The sequence below is a fragment of the Monodon monoceros genome, unplaced genomic scaffold, assembly GCF_005190385.1.
Source record: "Monodon monoceros isolate NGI ecotype Baffin Bay Population unplaced genomic scaffold, NGI_Narwhal_1 Super_Scaffold_9, whole genome shotgun sequence".
NCBI classification, from domain to species: domain Eukaryota; kingdom Metazoa; phylum Chordata; class Mammalia; order Artiodactyla; family Monodontidae; genus Monodon; species Monodon monoceros.
This window is the reverse complement of record NW_021703786.1, coordinates 41,140,632-41,163,265: the sequence shown is the minus strand read 5'-3', so window position 1 is coordinate 41,163,265 and position 22,634 is coordinate 41,140,632. Positions and strand designations below refer to the sequence as shown.

The following is a 22,634-nucleotide window of genomic DNA, read 5'->3' as shown; positions in this document are numbered from 1 at the left end:
AGGGGGGACACTTAAAAGTGTTCTTTAGTTTTACAGCACCGGAAACGAAGGAAACTTTCAGATTAGGTGTCGCTGGGAAAGGAGATGAGTGGAACCTTTTACAGAGAGAGATGGGGGATTAGTTTACCTGTTTGTACAAAACTTAAGTTACAGGAGGATCTGGATTTCCCCTCCACGCACTCTGCTTGCTCGAACGATCTTGTTATCTCCTGACACACTTAGCAAGGACGCTTCCTCGTATTTGGCGAAATCCGAACTCCTGTTTGTGCGGCCCTCTCACCTCGCTTCTGGGTCTAGGGGTGTGTCTGGCTAAGGTGTTTCCCACGATCTGGAGGTGAACAGTTTCACACCAGAGTGGGGTCCTGGATGGTGTACTCTCGACTAGTTTTTCATTCTTATCACACTTCCTCTCCTATAAAGTTACGTAGCTTTTACCAGGACACTTAATACCCACCTTCTCTTCCTACGGGGCCTGTGAACATCAGGCAGTAACGACGCAGCCTTCTCGCCAAGTCGTGACCAGAGCGTCTAGATGGCGGTCCTAATGGGATACCGTGGAGTCTACCGTTCCTTCCTCCATGATTTAATTTCATTCACCAGACAGTCTGGAACAACTAGGATGGGCCAAGCAGTATGAAAGCACTTGGGAGAATCAGATGTTAACCCGTTATCAGACGCCACAAAGAGCTCACGATCTTCCTTAAAGGGCCATAGTGAGAGATAATATAGAACAAAGTGAGAAATACCATGGGAGCAGAGGAGAGGTCACTGTTGAGCTGGGCTTTGACGTATGGATAGGAGTTGGCTGGCTGATTGTCCCAGAAAGCTGATAAAAGGATTCAGGGCAGAGCAGCTCTGTGGGAAAGGCCCAGAGAGAGGCCTGGCCAAGTGATGGGGACATGCGGGGGGATGGGGAGAGGGCCCAGGAGCCCAGCTCGGAGGTGGAATGTTATGTTGAGGATGGGTCTTCAGCTCACTGGAAGCTTTTTGGGGCAGCAGAGCCTCCCATACTGAAGAAATTCAGACGTGACATGAATTATGCATTTGAATCATATGAATGTATTTTTGAAGAAAAGGAAATGCTTCGGTCTTTCCGAGGCAGAGAAAGCAAGAAAATGTATAGATGGTTTTCTGGGGTGATCAACACCCAGCCCCACTTGATGGTTTCTATGAGGCTCTTGGAATTCCAGGACAAGCATGTGTCCCCATGGTGCTCAGGAGAAGGGACAGGCCACGCCTCCTCACTCGTGACAGAACCCACACACCCCTCTTCCCTGTTGCCTCTCTGGGTGACTTGAATGACTGTCCCACAGGGCTCTGGGGGAAAGAGGGCCCTTCTTCCCAGGTCCCAACTGGGCTTCGGATGCCGGTAAGAACCAAATGGCCACAGTCTGCAGGCAGGGCCGTCCACCTCCTCCTCTGGTCCCTAGTTCTGCTGGGGGTCGGGGAGAGCCCTGTCATTCCTCTGTGGGGGGACTTCTGAGCGAGCAGAGGAAACCAGGGGAGAAAGATACCACGTGGCCCCGACTCCCTGGGGCTGACCCTGGCCGCTGTCTGAGAATCCTGGGCAAGTTGAGAGAAGCACACTGGGTTCCTGGTTGCCAGCATCCCCAGAGCGGTTTAGTTTTAGTCCCATCACTCACCGTGGAGGAACTGAGTTAAGCTTGGGAGCCTCCCATGTTAGCTTATAGAAGAGGTGGCACTTACTGATCAATCCCGGCTTGGAACTGCATCTCCCTTGGATCCAGGGGCTGCTTTTGTTTAGAAGAAACAGATCCGAGAGGCCAAGGGGTGAGCTCAGGAGAGCCCGACCAAGGGCTCCTGGTTAGGGGGGTGCCAATGTGAGCGGGGGTGGGCCCTGTGCACTGGCCCTGTCTCTCCCCATCTGTCCCCTCTGGTGGAATGTTCTGTCACTCACATTTTTAGGGTTGTTTTCTTCCAGTCCCAGCTGGAAACAGAAGTACGGAACAGGCTCGTGGTTTTTTGTGTTCTGTTAAAGGAGCATTTGCCAGGGAGAAATGTGTGCCAGCTTCTTCGAGACTTCAGCTTGCATTCATTTGGAGGCCTCTGATCAAAACCACCTCATCTTACCCCAGATGGTGTCTTTGGGAGATGTTGGTTGGGGGGGATGGGAAGTGCAAGGGCATGGCACCTATGGGTGTGTGTCCTCTGTGGTTGCTCAGCCCCCAGCTGTGTTGGGGGACGGGTCCCAGGAGCTGGAGCTGTGGACCCAGCACTAGTGGACCCAGCGGTCTGGGCTGCAGGTAGAGATGCTCCCCACGTGACTGCACCATTCAGGTTCAGCGGTGTGCTTGGGTTAGTCAGTCCCACTTATTTTTATTGCATGTGACCTCCGTAGAGAATTTTCCAGCTGCTGGTTGCTTGCCAGTTACATTCTAATTTAGATTTGGTGCTGTTTTGTCTTCATAGTAAAATCCTTTGTCTTTTCTCTACTCAGTGGAGTCTATCAAGAGGATAACCTGGGGGAAACAGACATTATGGACACCCCTGGGGATTGTGTCCACTGGAAACCAGCAGTGGGGACAGAGAATTGGGGACGAATCCAGTTGATTTCACTCAGCTCGTGGTGTCCCTGGATTACAATGGCCAATGATGTCAGTTTTGCTTCTGATAGTTACATATTGATTTTGTCAATTAATTGAGCAGCTACTCTGTGCCAGGCTCTGGGGATGCAGAGATTTATTCATTTCACGATTATTATTGAGTGCCTATTTGATGAACACTGATCCTGCCCTCCTGACACTTACATTCTACTAGGGAGATGGGCAGGAGACTGATACACAAACAAACTAATAAAAATAGAAGGTCTCCTGCAGTGATCAGAACCATGAAGAGAAATAAAACAGACAGAGGGGATGGAGAGTTGTGGGAGAGAGGGTGATGGGAGAAAAGGGCTATTTTAGGCCTTTTTAAAGAGGTGATGTTGGGTAGAGACCGGAAGGAAGAGAAAGGGCATCTTGGGGGCCCGGGGATGGGATCACGTCCCTGTGAGAAGTCACTGTGATCAGAGATCAAAGAAAGAGGGCAGGTTAGGGGCAGAGAAGAAGCTCTCTGTGTTCTTAGTGTGTTCTTAGTGTAAAGGGGTGCCAGTTGGGGGTTCCATAAATGAGGGCGGGGACAGGGCCTGGCCTACACCATGGATATTGACTACAGAGCTCGTGAGTGAAGTCGGGGGTTGAGACGGCTAAATAAAGTCATGCGGTGTGTGATACAGGCAAAAAGAGAAGGATGCTCAAGGCAAAGAAATATTGCAGAGGAAGGAGTCAATAAATCTTTCGAAGTGGGGAAGGATCTTTCCTGGAAAGGTTTCAGAGAAGAGGTAACGCAGAACAAGGTTTTGACGGATGAATAGAAGTTCGTGTACAGACCATGTGAGAAAGGGGGAGTCTTCTTGGCAGAAGGAACACATGTGAAAAGCCAAGGAGGTTTATGTGAAAAAGTGTCGTGGACGCAGGGAAGGACCAGCAGGGGAGAAAGGAAGGCGAGTGGGACAGCGTCAGGGGGACTGAGGGCTTTGGTGAGTGAGCCTTTAACATCATGACTTCAAAGGGTAACTAGTATGGTTCATTATGCATCTTTCCTCTCTCTCTCGCAAGCATTTCAACTTGGAAGTGGTATTTACGAAGTGCCACTGAATAGTGTGAAATAGGAATTGCTTTTGCTGGTAATCAGAGAATATGCCCCACCCCCCAGAAAAACAGGCAAAGGCTGGGATCCTCTTGGGATGTGCTCGGGGACCCACATCCTCTAAGCTGGGTGCTTTTCGCTTGCCTGGATGGAGCCCGTCATTAGGGTAGAGCCCAATGCCGTGTAATTAGAAATTCCACTTCTCAGCTCGAGGACCTGCGCAGCAACAGCCCCTCGGATGCTGGGTTCCAACAATCTTAGAAGCTGCTCAGGGCTTGGCTGCCACAGCCAAATGCCAAACCTGGTAATTACAAGGTAGCTTTGCAAGCACACACCTGTTCTGAAGGTGCAGGTAGGGCCTGCTGCCCCCTCACTGGAGCGTATGCCTCCGCACAGACCATCCCCAGGGATGCTGGGTGCACATGTGTGTTTATCCCCTGCCCCCATTCCCTCTCTTCACCCTCCCCCTTCCTTTCTTTCTAATCTGAACATTTCTCACTCTGTCTCTTTCTGAATGCCACATTTCTTACCATTTTGTCTCATGAGGCCGCCTCTTTGGCTGTTTTACTAGGAGTGACCCCAGTGGACTGTGCGTTTCTCTGAAAACCAGAACCAGGAAAGTCTCACCCCTTGGGCTGTGTTGTGCTTCTTATCGTTCAGAAGAGCCACTGCACAGAAGGGCCCAGCTTGGAGGATGGAAGGATGCTGCTTGGCGGGGTGGGGTTTGGTGGTGGAGTTTTTCCCCAGGATCGCTCATCAGATATTTTCCACTTGACATTCCTGGTCTACAGCCAGGCTAATTTAATTTCCAGCTGACAGGCGACTCCCCGCGTGATGGTAATCTCAAATAGTTAATGGGCTAGAACAGGAGGCAGCCTATTGAGTTGATTCTTGGGGGCTCTGCTCGGTGGCTTCCCAAGACTAATTTATCAGCCTGTTTTTCTTGGTTGGAGTGGGTTGTTCAGCCTGGCACAGCTTTTGTGTCTCACTGCTTCTAAAGATGGATTGAGTCGTGACTTCTGCCCTCTGGACGTTTAGAACCAGCTCGCTTTGCCTTCTACACACCTGGTTTGTTTAAAGGGAAGAAGGAGGGCAGAGCGGGTGTAGCCTCAGGTCAGCTCCTCTGTCCAAGATACCTGAAAACACCTTGTGAGAAATTTTGATTCTTTCCCTGGCCCCAGCAGGGTGGTAGCAAAGCCTTTTGGGCGAGCCGTATAGAGCCGCCCTGGTCTGCGATGTTGGTCCTATAGGATTGGAGGGCAAGTGCTTTTTCTCCTGCAGGACACTGGAGTTTCGAGAGATTTCTTTACGAGACAAATACTGTTGAAAAAAACCAGGGCTAGGGCTTCCCTGGTGGCGCAGTGGTTGGGAGTCCGCCTGCCGATGTGGGGGACGCGGGTTCATGCCCCGGTCTGGGAAGATCCCACATATCATTTGTTTCGGTTGGGTTGGGTGAAAAATGAACTCCTAAAATAAAGGCTAAAGGGCAGAAGTGCAGGGAACCAGTGAGACATTTAGCTTTCACTTTCTAAATTCTCTCTCTCCATATATATATGTTTATATATATATTTATGTTTATTCCATTATAATTTTTACCCTTATAATTCCCCATTTATTTATTTATTCGGTATGCGGGCCTCTCACTGTTGTGGCCTCTCCCGTCGCGGAGCACAGGCTCCGGCCGCGCAGGCTCAGCGGCCATGGCTCACGGGCCCAGCCGCTCCGCGGCATGTGGGATCTTCCCGGACCGGGGCATGAATCCGTGTCCCCTGCATGGGCAGGCGGACTCCCAACCACTGCGCCACCAGGGAAGCCCTTATTTTTTTTTTTTTTATTGTCTGAAAAAGAGGGGAGATGGACGCCTCTTTAGAAAGGGGGTAGGTGATAATAGATGGGTCAGATGGGTCTGGAGAGATGGTTGCTGTATTTGAGCATTTTAATCCTGGAGGTTCTTAGAACTGCTGAGAGCCGGGATGAACGTGACATTCGGAGTTGAACCTTCTGAAGCCCGAGTCCTTGCTTTGTCGTGGCTGGATACTTGGGGCAGCTCCATCTAACTGCCCTCAGCCTCACTCTCCTGGCTCTAAAGTGGAGCAAACACCCCACGGAGAGCCTGAGTGCCCAGTCCTTTCCAGTGGATGAAGTGCCACGCGCGGGTCTTAGAGTTGACCTCATAACGGCCAAGGAAGAGAGAGACGCATCTTCTGATCACAAGGAGGCCTAGTCACTCTTGCCTGGAGGCAGACTGGCTTCCCTGTTGAGCCTCACAGTGGGCCGTGTCTTTGTGGCTTTACAGGACCACGTGCAGACCACTGTCATGCCAGCTCATCATATCGATGTCACTAAAACACAGAGGCGTATCCCATTTGGAGGTAGTTCAGGCAAAGCATCGGGGGGTGAGCGAAGCTTGGGGGTCCTAACTGTGATGCTGACCTCACAGGTGGATGGAGAACACGTGTCCACCGTGCCGAGTACGCTGACTGCCAAACACACCACCTCGTCTGGGCTTCTGATGGTCGAGCAGCTGGCTCATGGCTGGCGCATTGCTGATGACCCATCTCGGGGCTCTCCACCTGGGCCCATGGATGGCCCCCGCGAGTCTGTAATCCCCCTGAACCTGGGTGCTGAGGCTCATATGCATGTCACACACGTGCACTCTAGCACCCAGCTCTTTTCCCAAATTCTCTGTAACCCCTAAAAGTGGAAGCACCCTGCTCTGAGGGCACAGCTCTGGGACTTGCAGCCTGTCAGTGAGGGTAACATTCTGGCATGATCATTAACAAGACCCATTTCTGTTCTGAGTAAGAGGAAAACCCTCTCTCTTCCGAGGAAGCGGGGCCCCGGGAAAGGGGGTCCTTCCTTGGACAGACACTGTTTGTCTCGTAAAGAAATCTCTTGGAATTCCAGATTCATGGGGACAGCTTAAGGAGATGCAGTATATATACAATGGAATATTACTCAGCCATGAAGAAGAAGGAAATCCCGCCATTTGCGGCAACATGGATGGACCAGAGGGCATTATGCTGAGTGAAATAAGTCAGAGAGAGAAAGACAAATACTTATGGTATCACTTATATGTGGAATCTAAAAAATAAAGCAAACTAGTGAATATAACAAAACAGAAGCAGACACAGAGAACAAAATAGTGGTTCCCAGTGGGGAGAGGGGAGGGGGGAGGGGCAAGATAGGAGAAGGGGATGAAGAGGTACAAGCTACTATGTATAAAATAATCTACAAGGATACACTGTACAACACAGGGAATCTAGCCAATATTTTTTTTTTTTTTTTTTTTTTTTGCTGTATGCGGGCCCCTCACTGTTGTGGCCTCTCCCATTGCGGAGCACAGGCTCCGGACGCGCAGGCTCAGTGGCCATGGCTCACGGGCCCAGCCGCTCCGCGGCATGTGGGATCCTCCCGGACCGGGGCACGAACCCGTGTCCCCTGCATCGGCAGGCGGACTCTCAACCACTGCACCACCAGGGAAGCCCTAGCCAATATTTTATAATAACTTTAAGTGGAATATAATCTATGAAAATACTGAATCACTATGTTGTACACCTATAACTTATATAGTATTATAAATCAACTATACTTCCATTTAAAAAAAAAAAAGAAAAAGAATAAAAGAAGATGGTTGGGGCATCAGCTCTGGGCACCTTTATACAGTGAGTTGATTCCACACCTCTTTTTGTTAGCTGGTCGTCCTACCTGCTTCCACGTGAGAAGTTAATCGATGTGCACTCAGCCAGCCCAGGGAAACAATGTCTTTGAAGGGGTTGGGGGGTTGATTAATTTCCCAAACGTGCTAATGGGGCAGCCGAGAGAGCGTCTCTTGTTCTCTCCTTTAGCGGGTGTTTGCTCACGGGCTTAGTGCTGCGTGTTCCCAGCCCGGGATTTGGAAGTGAATTCATTTGGGAAAGTAGCAGCTTAAAGGTCTTTATTTGGTTTTGTGGGTGAATGGAGAATAGCGCTGAGCATCTCAGGGAGAGGTGGCCATTGTTCGCGGCCCCCGGCCTCCGACTGGCCTCCCAGGAAAGCTCCCACCCCACCCCAGGCTGACCTGCCTGGACCCAGAAAACCTTTTCTAGCTTAGAAACTGGGGTGATGCTCACCTGCTCTCCATTTCTGCTTTTTACATACGGACACAAAAACCTAAACCCTCGTTTGTTTATAACGTTTCTGGGATGAACACCGACCTTGTGTTCTGAGTCTCATCCTGAACACTGTGTGGGAAGCTACAGTTTCTGTGGGTGAACTCAGAACACAGAAGGACCCCACCCTCAGTACATCTTGCTTAAAAACTGAAGGTCTTTCCTCGTCTCAAACCTGTTACCAACTTTTCTTTTTTCCTTCCGTCTGCGTGTCTTCGAATCAGCCATTCTGTGGTTTTCACCCCAACACCGCTTTCCCACTCAGATCTGCGGAACTGCATTTATTGTGTATCTGCCCTTCTTGAACACATACTCCAGGTGGCTTGTGAATGATACCGAAAGGGCCACAAACACATAAAATGTGAGAGTAAGACAGGAGAATCGATAGCGGGGCCATAAAATGGAGCCAGGAACTGGCCTAAGAAATGTCTCTCAAATGACAGTGGACATGACCCTCAGCTCCATGGCAGCCTTCACAGACAGACACACCTCAGTTACACAAATCACTCAAACAAGCTGTTTGCTCAAAAGAAAGCATGGCTGTTCTTGGTACTAAGTTGGGGACGGGGTTATATAAAGAGGATGCTGCGGGGTAACAGCCACTGGCGTGGATAGCACTCTTATTTTTTAATTTATTTTACTGAAGTATAGTTGATGTACAATGTTGTGTTAATTTCTGTGGTACAGCAAAGTGACTCAGCTGTACATATCTATACATTCTTTTTCATATTCTTTTCCACTATGGTTTATCACAGGATATGGAATATAGGTCCCTGTGCTCTACAGTAGGACCTTGTTATTTATCCATTCTATATATAGTAGTTTGCATCTGCTAATCCCAACCTCCCACTCCATACCCCCCCTCCCCCTTGGCAACCACAAATCTGTTCTCTACGTCTGTGAGTCTGTTTCTGTTTCGTAGATAGGTTCATTTGTGTCATATTTCAGATTCCACAGATTAGTGACGTCATATGGCATTTGTCTTTCTTTCTGCCTTACTTCACTTAGTATGATAATCTCTAGGTCCATCCATGTTGCTGCAAATGACTTTTTTTATGGCTGAGTCCATTGTCTATTATGTACCACATCTTCTTTTGGATAGCACTCGTAAAAAGCACATGGCTAATCCAGCCTTTTTGGTAAAGGGTAGTTTTCTAAAAGCAAAAGGTAAAATCAGGACTCTCATCCAGTTATAATGTTAAGGTTTATATTTCTTTAATGAGCACGTTAAAGATTTTATTTTACTTATTATTGGTTTGGCCAAAAAGTTGGTTCGGGTTTTTCCATACGATGTTACAGAAAAAACGGAATGAACTTTTTGGCCAACCCAATATTAATGAGAACCAGACAGATGTTACCGTTGGTCCAAAGGAGAAGTCAAAAGAACTTAAGTTTCCTTGACATAAAGGAGCATTGAGATGGATTACAAATAGGTGGAAACTGGCTTTTTCCATGTAGTGGGAGGTGGAAAAGGAAACCCACAGAAGTTCCACCAGAAAGCACTTATTTGCATGCCTATGGTCCAGACTTACATTGCCTTTTGCTATGTTGTTGCCTATAATTTACAGAGTTGCAGAATATCTCAAAGGCAATAAAAAGGCTAGCTCCAGATAACACATGGCACAGTTTTCCACTGGAGAGATCCAGTAATCTTTTCTGCCTATTGCAAATTTCTTTACATCTTCTTGTATCAGTCCCCAGTAGCCTCATGGAATTTATCACCAGCTAAAAGCCCAGATCTGTTTAAAATACGCTGCTGGGAAGCACAGTCTCCCCCACTCCTGATACGTCTTAGAGCCACTCACCTTCCACGTTTGATGTGGCTTCTCATTGCCTCTGAGATCAAATCCAAATTCTGTCTGGCGTTTGTTCGTTTATTCATTTACCCTTCATTCATCTAAGAGCCATATATTTTGGCCACAGTGCAAATAAGGCAGAGCCCAGTCCTCAACCCCCTCGAAGTCTATAATAGCAGCTAGAGAAAGGTTATGCTAATGTTTGTGCGTGTGCGCGCGCACACGCATGTGTGTATTTGCAGGGAGGGTGGTGGTCCTAAGAGGGGAGCAGAATTGCTAGCCCAGCCTGGGGAAGGAATGAGTGCCATAGGAATGTACTAGAAGGAGGAGGGCTCTGCTTGCCCATGGCTGGGGTGAAGGGTGAAAAAGGAAGGTAGGGGACATAGCATGTCCTTAGGGAAAAGCAGGGAGACACCTGGGCAGGGAGCTTGAATGTCATGTTGAACATCGTGAGAGCAGAGGGGAAAGGGGACCACTCCAACCTGCTTTCCAATCTTTCTTGCCTTATTTCTCACCGTTCCACAAACAAACTTCAGTCCAAGCCCAATGTTTCAATCACTGTCTTATGTTCTTACACTCGGGTATCTTCTCTTCTTGATATCTTCACTTCCACCCGCCCTTGGGACCAGCTCAAGGAAGCTTTAGATGTCCCAAAGGACATGATGTCTGGGTGCTTCTTTTCCACATTTCAATGCAATATGTATTGGCAAACTTTCTGCTTGTGGAATTTCTCTCTAAATACACAGTAAGCCCCTGGAGGGCAAGAATCATCCCCGTGAATGATAGCTACGTGCCATTTCACTGATTCCTTAACCATCCGTGAGAGAGACTACGTCCACGTTCCTGGTCTGTTTTCTTTTTGAGACCCAGGGGAGAGACATTTGGAGTATCTCACCCCACCATCATTTGATGAATGCAAATGAATTTTAATAATTTAAGCAAAATAATATATAAAATGACAGTGAATAGACATCAGCTCATTAGAGTCATTTCTTTTTTTCTTACTGTTGTTAACAGCGACCACTTATCATTTTTAGAGAAAGTGGTTTATTACCGGCCCCAAGAGGTGGGGCATCCAAAGTTCGAAAGTGAGAGGCGCTCATGGCTGGCTTCTGTTCCACAGGTGAAATAAGGAACTTGTTCTCTGCTGTAGCTTAGCACTCAAGGTCAAGACCTTCTTTATGTGTACGGCCTCGTAATGTAATTGTGTCACATAATATAATGGGTAGGATGATACATAAATGTTGCTCGAGAATTAACTCCTTTGAGCATTGGGATCCTGAGATGGTCACCATTTTCAAACCTGGCCCAAATGGTAATTCATTATCCCAGACTGCCCCCAATTCTCTTTACATATTTGCATTGTGACCTCTAGTCATTAGCCTTAAGCACTGCTAGTTCCCTTCCTTTCATTCATTCATTTATGTGTTCATCCAGCAGATTATTTTCCAGTGCTTCCCATGCTGGGTGTTTTGCTGGGTTTTGTTCTTGTATTTCCTTTGAAGATAAAAATCTTTACAATTCACTGTCCATATAAATACAAAACAAAACATGGCGGGCCATAAGATTCAACCAAACATTTTGTTCTTAGAAATCGTCATTAGGGCTTAAAAATAGTTACAGGGTTAGTTTTTCACTGGGGCTAATGCAGGGTAAAAGGCTAATCTTGCTTGTAATTCTTAGCAGCCCTCTCACTACCCATTTGGTTATTTGATCTCCCTGGTGCTTACAGTTCTGTTCCCTTGTGTGAGTTGTGGAGTGGGGGGGAGGGAACGCTTTGTCTCAAGCACAGAAGAATCGCTGGAAATTTTAAGACTCACCATCTATCAGGAAGTTCTCATAGAATTTGAACAATCTTGATGAGACGTGCTCAAGTAATACAGAACACTTGAGCAGAGCTTCAGCCTCCAAGACTTTCCATCTGTCCTATCTTTGGACATGAAACACACAAGCAAGTTGGACTTTATATAGTAATCTGTTACAGATGCACTAAGTTTTTATAAAAAAATGGTGACCGTGATAATGAATGGATGCGACTTTCTCCTCCTGAAAACTGGCTCTGGAAAGCTTCCGTACTTCACAAGCTGAGAAACCCCAGAAAAGTAGGAGAGAGGGCACTTTGATGGGTGTCTTTATTTTATTTTTAAAATAATTTTATTTATTTATTTTGGCTGCGTTGGGTCTTCGTTGCTGCGCACGGGCTTTCTCTAGTTGCGGTGGGTGCGGGCTACTCTTCCTTGTGGTGCGCAGGCTTCTCATTGCGGTGGCTTCTCTTGTTGCGGAGCACGGGCTCTAGGCGCATGGGCTTCAGTAGTTGTGGCACGCAGGCTCGGTAGTTGTGGTTCGCAGGCTCCAGAGTGCAGTCTCAGTAGTTGTGGCGCACGGGCTTAGTTGCTATGCGGCATGTGGGATCTTCCCGGACCAGGGCTTGAACCTGTGTCCCCTGCATTGGGAGGCGGATTCTTAACCACTGCACCACCGGGCAAGTCCTGATGGGTGTCTTCAGAGTTTCCATCGGCCTTGCCATGTCACTTCCTTTCTCTAGACACCTTCCGATCAGCTTCAAGCACTAGATCAGACCAACTGGGAAGAAATAATTGCTGCTGGTTATCGGCGTACAAATAAGAAACTGCAGGGTTTTCTTTGTCAGCAGTGTCTCCAGGTTTATACACTCCCAAGGATGTTCTCTAGAAAACACCTCTTTACTTCTCTAAAATGTTCTCGAGCTATTTAAAGCCTGTGATAAGGGAAGTTTTTTTGCTCTCATTTCCCTTCAGTTTAGCTTAACTCAAACTTACGTCTGGGGTTTTTATTGACCTAATTTACTTTATACTTTATATCAACTTTTCAGTTGATAACCATAAAGTAGAGTTCTGTTTGTAAAGTTGAAGGGGAGCAGGGAGAGGGATGGGGCCATTGTCTTGGACTTATGTCGAGGATTGACTGGGATTTCTCTCTCATCCCAAACTCCTACTGTCCCTGCAGTCAGGAAGCAGGAAGGTAATGGATTATATCAACTCTTCATTCTGTGAATCTGGTTTCCGCAGTTGGGTTGTTTCTTTTCATCAGCCAGGGATGGACCCCTGCCCCTAAACGGGCTGTTTTACTTCAGGTAAACCTCATTCTCTGCCATGGAAAGAAAGTAAGAAAGAAAGAGAGGGAGAGAGAGAGAGAGAAGGAGGAAGGAAGGAAGGAGAGAAGGAAAGAGAGAAGGATAGAAGGAAGGAAAGAGAGAAAGAAGGAAGGAAGCAAAGAGAGAGAGAGAGAGAGAGAAAGAACCCTCCAAAGTAGGATGTGTTCATATGAAACACTGCCTCATTTCCTGCTCCCCTTTGGTTTGGATCATCACATCCGTTCAGTGATGTCAACCCAAGAAGGGGAGTTTGGTTTTTCTTGGTCTCCAAGGTCCTACCAGGGAACTAAGAAGGAAGGTCCAAACATGGGATCCTTCCTAGCACAAGTGAAGAATTTCAGGAAATGGAGACTCTTTCAAATATTTGTTTTACAGGAGACTTTGAATTTAAGAACCAATGTGGAATTTCTTTTTCCTTAGCAATATTTCCCTAGAAATATCCCTACTATTTAGAGCCATAAGTCAAAGGAGATAATAAAGAGGGGACATAAGTGGGGTTCATTCCACCTTACCCATAGGAAGGGTTTTGCTGCTTTAAGAGCTTATTCACATATGAACTACATTTGAATCTCATTTTCTTTTTTTAAAGCAGGACAAATATCTCCATTTTACAAATGCAGAGAGACAGCTCAGAGATGTTAGGCAACTTGCCTGAAGACACACAGCCTGACCTTGAACCCTACTTTCCTTTCTATTCCACCAGGCACCAGGTTGCCTAACGAGTGAGTGCCTAGTTTTAGGATACCCTTGACATTGACTTCCACCTGAATTGCACTCTTGGAGTTGATCTGTACCCCCAAGGTACACTTTGAAGTACACTTTGTACCAATTCAATCATCGAATATTTATATAGGTTCTCCTTTACCAACTTGTGCCAACCTATGGCTGGCTGGAGGAGCAGGGGGTGGCATGAGGGTGGGGAGGGAGAGATGGAGATTGTAAGGGTCCCCGTACAGAATTTTAGAGCCTAAGAACCCCCTTTTAAACCAATCCATTATTTTTTTATATTTATTTTGTTATTTTTTATTTTTTGGCTGCGTCAGGTCTTAGTCGTGATATGCAGGCTCTTTTGTTGTGGCGCGGGGTCACCTCTCTAGTTGTGGGCCGCAGAGCGCGTGGCCTCTGTAGTTTGTGGCACTCGGGCTTTCTAGTTGAGGCGTGAGAGCTCAGTAGTTGTGGCGCATGGGCTCAGTTGACCCGTGGCACGTGGGATCTTAGTTCCTCGACTAGGGATCGAACCCGTGTCCCCTGCATTGGAAGGTGGATTCTTTACCACTGCACCACCAGGGAAGTCCCCCAGTCCATTAATTTTTTTTTTCCATTAATTTTTATACACAGGAAACTGAGCCCAAAGTGCCTCGTCGAGGTCTTAGGCTCTTGTCAGTGGCAGGGCAGGAACCAGAGCCCAGGGCTTTCGCTGGGCCAGGAAGTCCCTCCCCTTGCCCTGGGAGAAGCGGTGTGGGGGGGGGGCGGTGCTTCCCTGGTGGGGAAGTGATTTTCATCCGCGCTGTGTTGACGGGCGGTGTGGAATGGCTCAGAAGCTCTGAAGTAAGGGCCTGTTTACAAACATTTGCACCTCGTTGCCCAGGGCACAGGGTAGGCAGACTTTCTTGGGATGAAGCAGGGAGCTGGGAGAGGATTTACCGGAGCCTGTGACACACACCAGCCAGTGTAACAGCCTGAGGGCTGGCCCTTTGTTGCCTGGGAGGTAACCCAGGCAGAGCTGGGGCTCCCACCGCCCCCAGGGAAAAGGAGACGGTTCCAGACGGGAAGCCCGCACTGATCAGAGTTCATCTCTGATGAGCAGGTCAGGTCTACACAGAGGAGAATCTGCCAAAGCAGGAAGGGGCAGAACTGCTTCAGCGGCAGCCTTTCCGCCTCTGCATCTGGTGCCCTACTCTCCCCTTTCTGGGTCCCCTGCTCTGCCCTGTCTGCCCAATGGCAGGGCTGATTTTACTTTTACTTTAGAGAGAGTGTGCCTCCCAGAAAACTTTCTTCTGTTGATGAAAAAATATTTTTTTTCTTTTTCTTTTTTTTTTTCAGGAAACGGGACACAGATTACTCTGATTTCACATGATTTGTGCCCGCACACAGTGAGGTCCGATAAACACGAGCAACGCCCCACAGAGCGCAGACACAAAAGGCTATTAGCTTTTAATTGAAACTCTCCCTCCACCCCCCCCCAGCCCCCCAGCCCCTTCGAGGAACAGGAACTCAGGCCTTTGTGAAGCAGAGTCTATAACAGAGGACTCTGCCAAAATGAAAGGAATCTTGAGTTGACCCAGAGGAGTGAGATGCTCTTTTGAGCCCCACCCCCTTATGGCATTCAAAGGCTTTTCATTTTCTGAGCAGTATTGAAATTCTAGGACAATGGAGGCCAAATCCTTGCAGTGGGGTTGGGGGCTGGGCGGGGAGAAAGGAGAGAGGGTTGGCCAAGGAGGGGACCCGGGGGAGTCCATCCTTTGTTATTTTTCTTCTTTCCTACCCATTACCTTAAAAAGAGAAAAAAAAAAGAAAGAAAGAAAGAAAGTAAAAAGACCCAGTAAACTTTATAATGAATAATGACATCACTTCCGGGAGCCCAGCTGCTCCTGGGGACCAGAGAGACACGGAGAGCAACAGACTATTTACAATTTCATTTTAAATTATTTGAAACCCTCCCAGAGGAGTTCTTTGATATGCAAACATCTCACCCAAATGGAGATAATTATTTATGGAGATGTGGCCCTTTGAAGGGGAGCTCCGATCTGGTGGGCTCAGAGACTTCCTACAAAGGAAGAAGGTTCCAGATAAGAAGGGGCTGAGCTGATCCCCATCTTCCTCCCCCCCCCCCCACTCCTCCCCTGGGAAGAAAACTGCTTTAAAGAAGAAACTTCCCAGGGTTACAACTTACAGCTCGAGTTACAAGTCTCAGGAGCTGCCGGTGTCTCCTTGTCCGCAGTCAAGTTTACAGGAAGAGTTCCTTTCTCATCCCTGGGTGTCTCATCTTTCTGTCGGGATGGAAGCTACAAGGCTGGACCTTTGTCTTTGCCCCCCTCCCCTCCCCCGAAGTCCACTGTTATTTATAAGGTCACAAGGTAGAAAGGCACCGCCCCGGGGAAGAGTTTGGGGTGGATGTTCAGGGCTGGTAGATGGGACTTCAGAAGAGGTGACAGCCGTGCGGCATTGGTGGCCGCCTTCAGAAGAGGTGACAGCCGTGTGGCATCGGTGGTATCATGGTGAGCACGGCCGCTTTCAGAAGAGGTGACACCAGCTTCCCGCACACTTGTCACTACAGAAACCCCTCTGATTAGATCTCTAATGACCCTGGGGACCCCAGAGCACCCGCTAGCTTCTGGGGACATGTGCCCTCTCCTCGCCCCCGACCCTGCCAGTGTCTGTCACCTTCGGGACTGTCGGCAGCTTTGCAGTTTGCTCCTTGGCAATGCCCCCTCCCTGCGACCCCCCAGCTGCCCTTCTGCCCTTTTCAAGTTAGCCAGCTGAGTGCTTCCCGGGCCTCTGTGATGGGGAGATTGACACACTCAGCTAACCTCAGCCTAACTGCCTTCCTTGGGGACCAGGCAGGGTGGGCCAGGCCTCTGGAGGAGGAAAGGATGAGGGAGGGGCTTGGGCATCCGAGCAGTCAGATCCCAGGAACCCAAGGGCATCCTTTCATAAAAGAAGACTTGTTATTTTTTGTTCGTTTTCTGAGTTTTTCTGGCATGTATTTTCAAGGCAGGAAGTTGGCTGTTTAGTCCCTGATCTTGCCTGTCACAGGTTAAGATGTGCTACTTTTGACAGCCCTCAGTGTTCCCTGGGAGGAAAGGGTTTTCTTTTTTCCTGAGTGGTCACAGGTGCCGTGATCCCAGCATCCCAGGGAGAGCCCTCGACTGGAGCCGCAGAGGAAGGTGAGGGTTAGGAAAGGATCCCAATGAGCGTGCTGCACCTGCGCTTGAGGCCCGGGCTGAGGGTGCAAAGGTGTGCGACCCCATTCTTCCCAAGGAGGAAACCATCCTTCACAGACAGGAAGCCAAGGAGAGAAGGGATCGCGGGGTTGTCGGGGTTGCTGTTTTTTTTTTTTTAAAGCAGATTCTATTTATTTATTTTTTAGAGCAGTTTTAGGGTCACAGCAAAATCAAGCAGAAAGCTCAAAGTTCCAGAAACCGAGCACCCGCGCGTGAATTTGGGGTTCAACCACATTCCCATAGGTCTCCTGCTCCCCCCGAAGCACAGCCTTCCCCCATCAGAGTGGTCCACTGGTTACGATGAGCTTACACTGACACATCAGTCATCATCGCCCCAAGTCCATAGTTTACATACAGCAGGGCCCACCCTTGGAGATGTCCGTTCTGTGGGCTTGACAAACGCATAATGACACGTATCCGTCATGACGGTATCACTCGGTATTTTCACCGCCCTAAAAATCTTCTGCGCTCTACCTGTTCAGCCCCACCCCTCCCTGCGTCTCTGGGGATCCCAGCGTTTTGGAGTTTTCCTGCTGATACTTGCGGGTTTATCAGCTGCTCAAAGAAAAGGGGGGCGAGCATCCTTCTTCCCCACGTGGATTTCGGACTGTGGGGGCGGGCATCCTTCTTCCCCACGTGGATTTCGGACTGTGGAGGTTTATTTAGTTAGTTGTTTCCAGGCTGGGGAGGAGAGGTGTAACCTTCCTAGAAATCATGATTCTTCTGTGTGTAAAGGTTTCTCCTGGCTGCTCTGTTGTTTTTTGAATTCTCAGGGGCTGGACGTGGGCTTTGGGAGCAGCTAAAAGTGAAGCAGCATTTCGGCTTCCTGGCCAGTTACCAACCTGACACCACAGTGGGATAGTCCTCAGAGCAGTTTATCAGAATGCAACCTCCTCTTCGGTGCTAATTCACAGACCAGGAGGCTGAGGCCTGGAAAGGCAGGCATGTGGCCAGGGATGTTCACCCTCATGAAAACTTGTAGCTTCTTCTTTTTTTTTTTTTTTTTTAAGCAACAGGAAATAGATCTGTGATGTCAAAATGTCTAAGTCTCTATTGACCATTTTCTCTTTTCAATCAAGATTTTCCTCCCAAGGGTATCCAAACAAGGATTTGGGCAGCCTCGGGCTATTTGTAAGGGGATTTGCCTTGTGGAAGGAGCTTGCTTTAAGCTCTTCGTTGGAAAGGGGCAGCACAAGGGGAAGATTTCGGAGTGATAGAACCGGTGATGCTGGTTGTTAAAGATTTCTATGTATGTGTCCGAAGTCATGGAACTGGACACCAAGAATGATTGTTTACTGTATGTAGGTTAAAAAGTAGACTTTTAGAATTAAGAAAAAAGATTGCTGTTGGAGGTCAGGAAACGTGTGGGTATTTTTTTTTTTTATTGGGGTAAAGTTGATTCACGACATTGCGTTACTTTCAGGTTACAGCACAGTGACTCGCTTATACATATATCTATACCTATCTATCTATCTATATTCTTTTCCAGATTCTTTTCCCTTATAGGTTATTACAAAATATTGAGTAGAGCTCCCTGTGCTCTGCACTAGGTCCTTGTTGGTTATCTATTTCATTTATAATAGTGTGCATATGTGGGGTATTTCTGTAACCAAGCAAGAGGACATTCTCCCCCAGGAGAGGGAAACAGGGGACCGGATGTTTCCCTGACTCTTCCTAGTTTTCCTCAATCCAAGGGGGAGATGGGCCCACCCCAACCCAATGTGGCTTGCAGCTTGTCCCCTCTCTGAAGTTCAAGTTCATTCACTTCCACCATCTGCTTTGTGTCAATGTCTTGGCATCTGTTCGGCTGTAGTGCGTTGGGTTACATCCATTTCAATAACCTTCCTCTATATTGTTGTGTGATTTGCCAGTTCAAACAGTAAGTTCACTTGCTGGACCCTGGGGGGAGGCGTGCCATCTGAAGAAAGAAAAGAAGCAGAAAAAGAAAATTAGGGCAACCTTTGCTACTGGAGAACATCAGAATGATAAGGCTTTTAGAACTTCTCTGGTTCATTCAAAGTTCCTACGCATTTAGACCCTCTGAAGACAGACCCCAAACCCACTCCATCTGCCCTGGCCCTGGAGAACTTGGCGGGTTGGGTTTCCTTCAGTCATAGCGGTGTAGCACTTGGATTCTGAATATTAAACCCTTTCTTATAGATTCAGTCTAGGTACAAATGGCTGAACACTGGAAACAACTCGGACTTGATCAAACTCGATCTGCTTTTGAGTGAAATGCAAAATAAGTTGAGAGCCGGGCCCCTCTTTAATCCTTCATCACGTTAGCCTGATGACAGGCTAAGTGGTTAATGGGCAAAGTGGGTCAATCCAGCTTTAGCTTAAGCCGGGGGCAGCTGCAGGGCTGCAAGGCAGTCCTTCGGGGAGAAGCATGCTTCCTCTAACTAGCTATGAAGGAGGAGCCCGTTGCCCTTTCTGCCTCTTGCAATAGAGTTTACATCATCATTTCCATAAATGTCTCCCTAGAGGGATTTTGGTCTCAGTAGATTAGGGATGGCTTGAAGCTGGAAGTTCAGAATGTCCTACTGAGAGGTAAATATTTGGTCAAAAATGATGTGGAAATTGTCTTTTTTTCCAATTTCTGGGCCCAGGTTGGAATCAATCAGAAATCTCTATCCCATAGCAAATGGAAGATCGTACATCTGTGACCGCTACTTAGTGTCCCATTAGGTAACCATCTCCTTCTGATGTACACACACCAACGTGTACACGTACATGTTCAGCATGGTCCTACTGTGTGCTGTGAACTGTGTGCTGAACACGGTCATGATGACCGTAATAATGGAGTAGTAGCCGCAGCCAGTGGATATCGAATATGTGACGTGTGCCAGGCGCGTTCAAAGCATATTATGATCATTAATTGTCTTAATCCTCATTAAACTCCCATACGGCTGGTGTTATCGTCTTTCTTCTTACAGCTGAGGAGAGAAGGCCAGAAAGTAAGTTGCTGAAAATGAGACAGCTTATAAGTGACCGAGCTGGGATTTGAACCCAGGCGGTCTGAGGTCCAAGCCCACAGTGCTTAAATGTTAAGCTAAATGCTTCCGTTTTACCAACCCCGCAACAACCGAATGCAGTGGGTGGAAATCACTGCCGTTTCACATATTCGGATGCTGGAACTCAGGGAGCAAATCAGGCGCAGTCTTACATCATTGATGCCTGTGATTTTTAGTGCTAATCACCACACAGAACTGCTTTTTGGTCCAAATATCATGTCCTAGCTTTCCTGTAGGTTAGAGCAGTTTTGCCTACGTAGTTATGTTTAAATTATGCTAAGAAAGATATCATACAAGTCTCCCTGCCTATGCCAGGCACTCTTCTAAGCTGCTGAGGTATATTAATACGTTGAATCATCACAACAACCGTAGGAGATCGGTAGTGTTATTATTTCCCATTAAGTACATCCGCGAGGAACCAGGGGTGCACAGCCTTGCGCCTGTGCGACTTTTCCGCGATCACGGTCACACATCTAGTAAGCGGAGCAGTGGGTACCTCAACTCAGGCTCCGGGTCTGTAAGACCCTCCCTCTGCTGGGAAGGAGCTCAGTTTTCAGGCCCTAACGTGCCTTTCTGCTCCGCGCAGGGACCTGATGCCGAGGACCCTGGAGGGGCAGATCACCATGGAGAAGACGCCCAGCTACTTCGTGACGCGCGAGGCGCCCGCGCGCATCTCGGCCATGTCCAAGGACACCAAGCTCCTGGTGGTGGTGCGGGACCCGGTGACCAGGGCCGTCTCGGACTACACGCAGACGCTGTCCAAGCGGCCCGACATCCCCAGCTTCGAGAGCCTGGCCTTCAGGAACCGGACGGCGGGCCTCGTGGACCGGGCGTGGAGCGCCATCCAGATCGGCCTGTACGCCGAGCACCTGGAGCGCTGGCTGCGCCACTTCCCCGCCCGCCAGCTGCTCTTCGTGAGCGGTGAGCGGCTGGTGCGCGACCCGGCCGGCGAGCTGGGCCGCGTGCAGGACTTCCTGGGCCTCAAGCGCATCATCTCCGACAAGCACTTCTACTTCAACCAGACCAAGGGCTTCCCCTGCCTCAAGAAGGCCGAGGGCAGCGGCCGCCCTCACTGCCTGGGCAAGACCAAGGGCAGACCCCACCCCGAGATCGACGGCCAGGTCTTGCGGCGGCTGCGCGACTTCTACCGGCCCTTCAACCGCAAGTTCTACCAGATGACGGGCCACGACTTCGGATGGGACTGATCAGACCCTCCCGCCCCGCCCCCCTCCCCACCCGGGGCTTAGGAAATATTGAGAGAGATTATATGTATGTAAAATGTACAGAAATCTATTTTATAATAATTTATTTTTAATTCATAAGCAATTAATTCACTAAGCTGCCTAGCCACGCTCTTTAGAGAGTCACATAATCTGTTAACATTCCAAAGTGTTTCTAATATTTTCTTCTTGTCCTCACAATGGATGGTGCTTCCTTTTTTTTTTTTTTTTCTTTCTTTCTACCCATTGTATTTAAAAAGAAGAAAAGCACAACTTGAGATTTTCGTTGTTACGGGTATGCAGCCTTCGATCGCTGTCTGGATGCACTTGCCCACCTCCTCATACGGAAGCTTCCATCTCCCTTCCTGCCTGGGCACCTCTGGGAGCTCTGAGCTGCCAGACCTTCACATAGCAGCTTCCTCGCTGACGTGCTGACACATCCAAGGGCGTAGACTCCAAACCACAGCGCTAGGTTTTCCCCCCAAGTCCGCTCAGCACACGGGGGAATCACTACCTTGGCAGGGACATCCACATCCTTTTAGAGTCTGCCTGTCAGGGCCCTTGACTTTACCTTTTGATTCTGAAGGATGCCCCTGCCTCGTCTTCTGCCCCATCCCTGGTTCAATAACCGGCTTGAAGTGTGTGCAGATATCAGTCCCCCCTTCTGCAGGTCCCGCGTCTGAGATGCTCGGGTGCTGCTTTAGAAATAAAGACAATCCCTTCTAATTTGCATGCGAGTGCATCGTGTTCCCTTCTCCAGGCAGACGGCTCCGCTTTGACACACCAAAGAGTCCCCTAGGCTAGCAGAACCACCGGATCGAACCAAGGGTGCCGGGTGTCGAGACCTGAAGGGGCCAGGTTCATCCCACGCCCTCTGAGTCTACCAAGTTGCCACTAGGTGCAGAGCCAGCCCCTGTGTGATGTCTGGAGCTCCCCTCCCTGGAATTCCTAGCTCATCTCAGACAACACGGTCTGTAGCCAACAGGCAAACAGCGAGAACCAGGAGACCCTCTTGTAAAGAGACTGGGAGCGCTGGCCCGTGTTGCCTGTAAGCGCTCGAGCCTGGGCCGCTGCCCCTTGTTTTAGCCGGGCCCTGGCAGAAGGGGTGCCAGCACTGTTGCTGCTGCTGAAGAACTCTCTCCCCTACCTCTTCGTGGAGGGGGCACTGGAGGGGTCATTTGTGATGACCAGCTAGTGGCAGCTGGGTAACCGTATAGCAATATCAAAGAATTGTCATTTGTGTTATACTTTCACTAAGGAATATGTGGGAAGATATTGTCAAAATGGTTGGGTTGTGATATTTACAAAGGACACTTTGGTATGTTCTATGGGAGACTTGCTCGCCAGTGAAACAAAACACTGGTCTTTAAAGGATGTCTTATTGATAATCTGGTCTGTCTTTGCCCACAAGTTTTAGCCCCGACGTAGCTAGTTCGTGCTTCGCTGCAAAGCTAAGGTATAGGAGGATGGGCGCATGGGGACTGGAGGCGGGAGCTCTGTGCATTCCTGAGATGCTGTGTGCATTTCATAGCTTTGTTACTGCCTCTACCAAGCCGTGTAGAACCTGCACTTAGGGGAACGCCCATGATCATGGCATGGCTCTTCCCTCTTGCTGCTTGGGTGTCGAAGACATCTTCAGAAGGGTGCTAATTGATCGTGCATTTCTCCAATCAGCAGGCTCATTAGAAATAAAACTGGGAACACCTCTTTTCCATTACAGCATGACAT

The 22,634-nt window shown here is 48.6% G+C and overlaps 1 protein-coding gene across 1 annotated transcript in view; it reads left to right on the top strand.

Moving 5' to 3' along the window:
* The window catches only part of LOC114889439 (heparan sulfate glucosamine 3-O-sulfotransferase 3B1), a 34,845-nt gene extending 13,947 nt beyond the window's left edge, over positions 1–20,898 (top strand). Inside the window, exon 2 of the mRNA XM_029212727.1 lies at positions 20,273–20,898. Within this exon, the coding sequence (XP_029068560.1) occupies positions 20,273–20,891 (619 nt within the window). The 3' untranslated portion in view covers positions 20,892–20,898. The remainder of the gene's footprint in view (positions 1–20,272) is intronic.
* Positions 20,899–22,634: the final 1,736 nt, after the last annotated feature.